General features: G+C 36.8%; 1 protein-coding gene across 1 annotated transcript in view; it reads right to left on the bottom strand.

Moving 5' to 3' along the window:
- Positions 1 to 2,306, bottom strand: part of LOC113230648 (collagenase-like) — a 5,095-nt gene extending 2,789 nt beyond the window's left edge. Inside the window, exons 1-3 of the mRNA XM_026464653.1 lie at positions 2,196 to 2,306; positions 1,862 to 1,988; positions 1,094 to 1,279 (exon numbers count right to left, since the gene is read on the bottom strand). Coding sequence (XP_026320438.1) covers positions 1,094 to 1,279; positions 1,862 to 1,988; positions 2,196 to 2,275 — 393 coding nt within the window. The 5' untranslated portion in view covers positions 2,276 to 2,306. The remainder of the gene's footprint in view (positions 1 to 1,093; positions 1,280 to 1,861; positions 1,989 to 2,195) is intronic.
- Positions 2,307 to 4,290: the final 1,984 nt, after the last annotated feature.

The following is a 4,290-nucleotide window of genomic DNA, read 5'->3' as shown; positions in this document are numbered from 1 at the left end:
TTAGAATGTGTTTGAAAAAATGAAATAGAAAGAATAGAACATCTTGATAGTTCGTAATGTACCCTAGGCAGAAAATATGTAGAAAAGTGCAATAAGGCAAGTTTTGAAGATTATCCCAGTTTATATTTACAAAAGTACCTCTCGCTATGCATCCTAAGCTACGCTCAAGCTTACAGTATCTACTTAGTGTACATGTTCACGAAGAAGGTTTAAACTAAATAAGTTGTCAAGTTAAATCATCTCCGGTTTTGGTGTTAAATAGTCTATAAGGTAATTAAGCAATGCTTCATTATTTCAACATAGTCCTTTATATAAGAGACACACAACACATTCTCGACTATCATTCGACTCCTGTACGCATTCAGTGCTTAATTTAGTGTCCGGTTTGTCTGGTCTGCTCTGCTAGTTGATTCATGCAGACAAATTGGCTACTGCCGGGGCCACGGAATACCTTCGAGTCGTTTACATGAATAAATTTAATTAAAGACTTCTGTAAAACTGACGAGTGGACCTTTGCTGTCTTTAATAAAAACCTATTATTAATATTATTAACCTACTAAGTACTACCTGAATCTTAGTGGTGGGTCGTGCTAAAAAGAAATTTGGTACAAGAATGTCAACAGTTTAAGAAATTGTGTAAAATTTATTATTTGTCCAATGGTGGTTACTGTTTCGGTTCAAAGATTCTAATCGGCATTTTGTTTGTATTATAGCGGTACTATTAGCGCGTGTTTGTATCAAAGAAAAAAGAAAAAAGTGCTCAGCGCCAATGAGACGTCAGTGAAAGGCGTGAGCTAACGACAAAATGATTTACTTGAAAAGTAAGCGACCGCAACCGTGTCGCGGACGTTACACGCGATTATCACTGTTTTCAACCAACCAGCTACAGATGTTGAAAGCGCATAAATGTAATGAGAATGAGAATGAGAATACTTTCTCTACGTGATGCGACATTTACAAAGATTCCGCGAAACAACGGCAATGAAACCCATTAGACAATTAAAAATCCCGAATATCTGACAGCAAAGGCTGGACAGCGGGGGAATCGAATCGAACTCTATTTTTGCAACAGAATTAAAGGAAACCAACTCACGTCTCTAGTATCGACCCTTACACCTCCACTGAATAGAGTAAGGGATCCATATACAACGGTGAACATAGTAGCCAGGTTCCCTCCGTCCCACCAGCAGTGAGCCGCTGTGACGGCTCGAGTGTTGGTAAGCATGGCGGACCCGCACACGGAAGTGGCTCCGCTTTGTAGGGAGATTACCAGCCCACCCTAAGTTTTTAAATGGTATGTAATCACACTTCGTAATTAATTCATATTAGTATAAAGGTGCAACATTGGGTGCAACAGAGGATGGTCGCTATCGTAATAACAAACAATTTGTACAGTAGTTTTGTTTTATCATCATCATCATCTTGAGCCTATCGCAGTCCACTGCTGGACATAGACCTCTCCCAATGTGCGCCATTTCGTTCGGACCCTAGCTTCCATCTGCTGGCAGCAGCCTTTCGCACATCTGACGACGAGGTGACCCCCGTCTGGCCATTCTCCACCCCTTCCGCCGCGTACGAAACCGGTGGTTCGTAACCAGTTGCGAAAGTAACATAATTATGTTTTGTACGATGCCAGGTGCGAACGAAAACTTTTTGTTTTCGCAAGAAACCGTGGTATATACATATATAGCGACGACGCAGATTGTACTCGTTGTTGTTTATCCGTCGAAATGTGCGCGGGCAATGAGACGTTTGCAGGGCAAGCCAAAATGCTCCTGCAAAGTTGTTTTTGATGTTGAATTCGCCATTGTTAGCGAAAATATGGTCGCAACTTTTCGTTTTGTTTTATTTTTTATCTCACCATGTACGGGAATTCTCCTAGCTCAGAATAAAGGCCTCCGATGATTCTAGTATCGGTGTAGTCGGTGGTTTCTTCGGCTGCCTTGATGCGCGCAGCTTCTTTGATGCCGATGGCCTCGTGGTAATACCTGGCAGCAAAACGAGATTATAATATTGACATTTTATTTCTTAACCCGAAACTTCCAAACTTTTAAGACATGTGTACATGTCTTTGAAATAAGCACTGTTTGTTCTGTGGTCTAGCAAAATGGACACGTACATTGGTGTCAACTTCCGCTGGTCGATAGACTTCATTTTTGTATGAATGTTCCAAACGATAGGAATAATTAAATTACCTTTCCCTGTTGGCATATTGGTGTTCCGCGGGCACCGCTGCTGCCACTCCGAGCAACACCAAAACCAGGAAGAGCTCCATCGTCGCCAGTCTATACGTACAATCTGAAAATAGATTTATTTATACCAACTGTTTATCGAATAAAATGTTTTATCGTATCATCCATTTTGAATACTGATTTGGATCAGATCGGAATGGGTTTCGATTTTCGTATCTGTTGTTTTGATAACTGTTTATTGGGAACCCTGAAGTAGTAGTTGTGTCGTATGGCTTTGCAGTTAGGCTTTTAGAATACTACTGAAATAAGGAAAATGTTTGAGTGCATATCAGGAAACTAAATACACATAAAATTATGTTTAAAATTCAAATAACTTTCACATCTAAAAAAAATATTTCACTACAAATAAAACAACCTTATAATATATTATGTATGTGGTACCACCAGCAGACGTCAAACATGTTCTAATCGGACAGAAAAGTAAGCATGAACGTCCTGCGAAATCAAGACGCGAATTAATAATTCAATAAAAGTTTGTTTTATTAACTTATTATATCCCACTGCTGGGCAAAGGTTATAAAAGTTATTTTTGCTTTTTTATTTTAAGCTTTGGAGCTGATTTTCTTCTAAGCAATTCATAATATTTGAAATAAATTGAGCCTTTACTTGCAAATACAAAAAAATACTACGATTTTCAAGCGGTAGACTTTGTAGCAATGTTTGTGTGCAATTTTTTTTTCACCTCAGCAGCTCGAACAAGGCTATTTTGCTGTGTGAAATCAGTGAGCAAAATCTTATTTTGCTCACTCCGTGAGAAAAAGTGGCTTTTTGCTTTTTAAGTGGAGACTTGTCATTTAATGCGAAGGGGTCTAATACAAATTCGACATATTTCAAAATCAGTCGCTCCGTCCCTTTCACTTCATTACAAGAAAAAGGAAAAAGAAAATTATGGTTTATTCGTACTTCGATATTTAAGCTACATAGTAGACCCCCACAAAATGGCTGAACGAGTGCACGTTCGGAAACTCGTCAATTCATCTAAAAGATAAATTATGTGAGAAATACAAATACGAATTAATACTATGATAATTTAGTTTAATCTACAGAATTGTACAAACTTCACGTTCCACTTTTAATTTTTTGTAAATTCTGTATTTTTGTAAATATACAATGATGCATTTGCTTTCATGACGTGTTTTTATTACTTGTCCCTTTAGTATATATATATGTTCTCGCTGCTGAGGTGAAAAGTTGTATGTATCACGCGAGAGCAAAGTTATTTTGCAGCTCGTATTTTTGAGTCCCTCGCTTCGCTCAAGATTCTAATTCTGAATCACTCGCTACGCTCGTGATTCAACTATAGAATCTTTCGCTTGCTCAGGACTCAAAAACAGCACTCGCACCAAAAAACGACTTTGCTCTCTTGTTGAACAAATAACTATTGATCTTATTGTTTTGGAGAAATTGTAGAATTAAACCATTATGTCAAATAAAATGGTGTTTCATTCCGATAGGCTGATGTACCTTTTAGTGAAATACATATGTTTTTTCTCATAAATTTGTGGTCATACGTTTGTTGTCCGCCAGAAATATTAGACATGTATTTAGATGTTAGACATGCATTGCGATAAAATGTTATGCATTATTTTTAGTAGATAATGCTAATTTAATTTTCTTGTGATGTACATACTTTGATGTGTAATCAGTACTTTGTTGGGGAAGTGGCACATTTGGTTGTGAAAAAACTTGCTTTTTAGTGAGTGGTTAAATACTACCCGTAAAATAGTAAATTATCAACGAAGATTGATGTAAATAATTATACTTTCTATGAATCCCGACACAAAATAGAATAAATTGTGGTGAAAGTAAATTTTTCTAGTGCTAAGTATGTGAACGCGGGGAACGAGTGACGCAATAGCTGGCTGGTAACACACTGCCTTATTCATATAAAGCGATGTGTGAACAAATTTATTTATTTATTTATTTATTCATTTATTTATTCCTTTATTTATTCCTTTATTTATTCGTTTATTTATTCGTTTATTTATTCGTTTATTTATTCGTTTATTTACTTGTTTATTTACTCGTTTATTTATTC

This window comes from Hyposmocoma kahamanoa, unplaced genomic scaffold (genome assembly GCF_003589595.1).
Source record: "Hyposmocoma kahamanoa isolate Upper Pololo Valley unplaced genomic scaffold, ASM358959v1 64, whole genome shotgun sequence".
Classification (NCBI taxonomy): Eukaryota; Metazoa; Arthropoda; class Insecta; order Lepidoptera; family Cosmopterigidae; genus Hyposmocoma; species Hyposmocoma kahamanoa.
The sequence above is the reverse complement of the archived record's forward strand: the minus strand, read 5'-3'. Positions and strand labels throughout refer to the sequence as shown.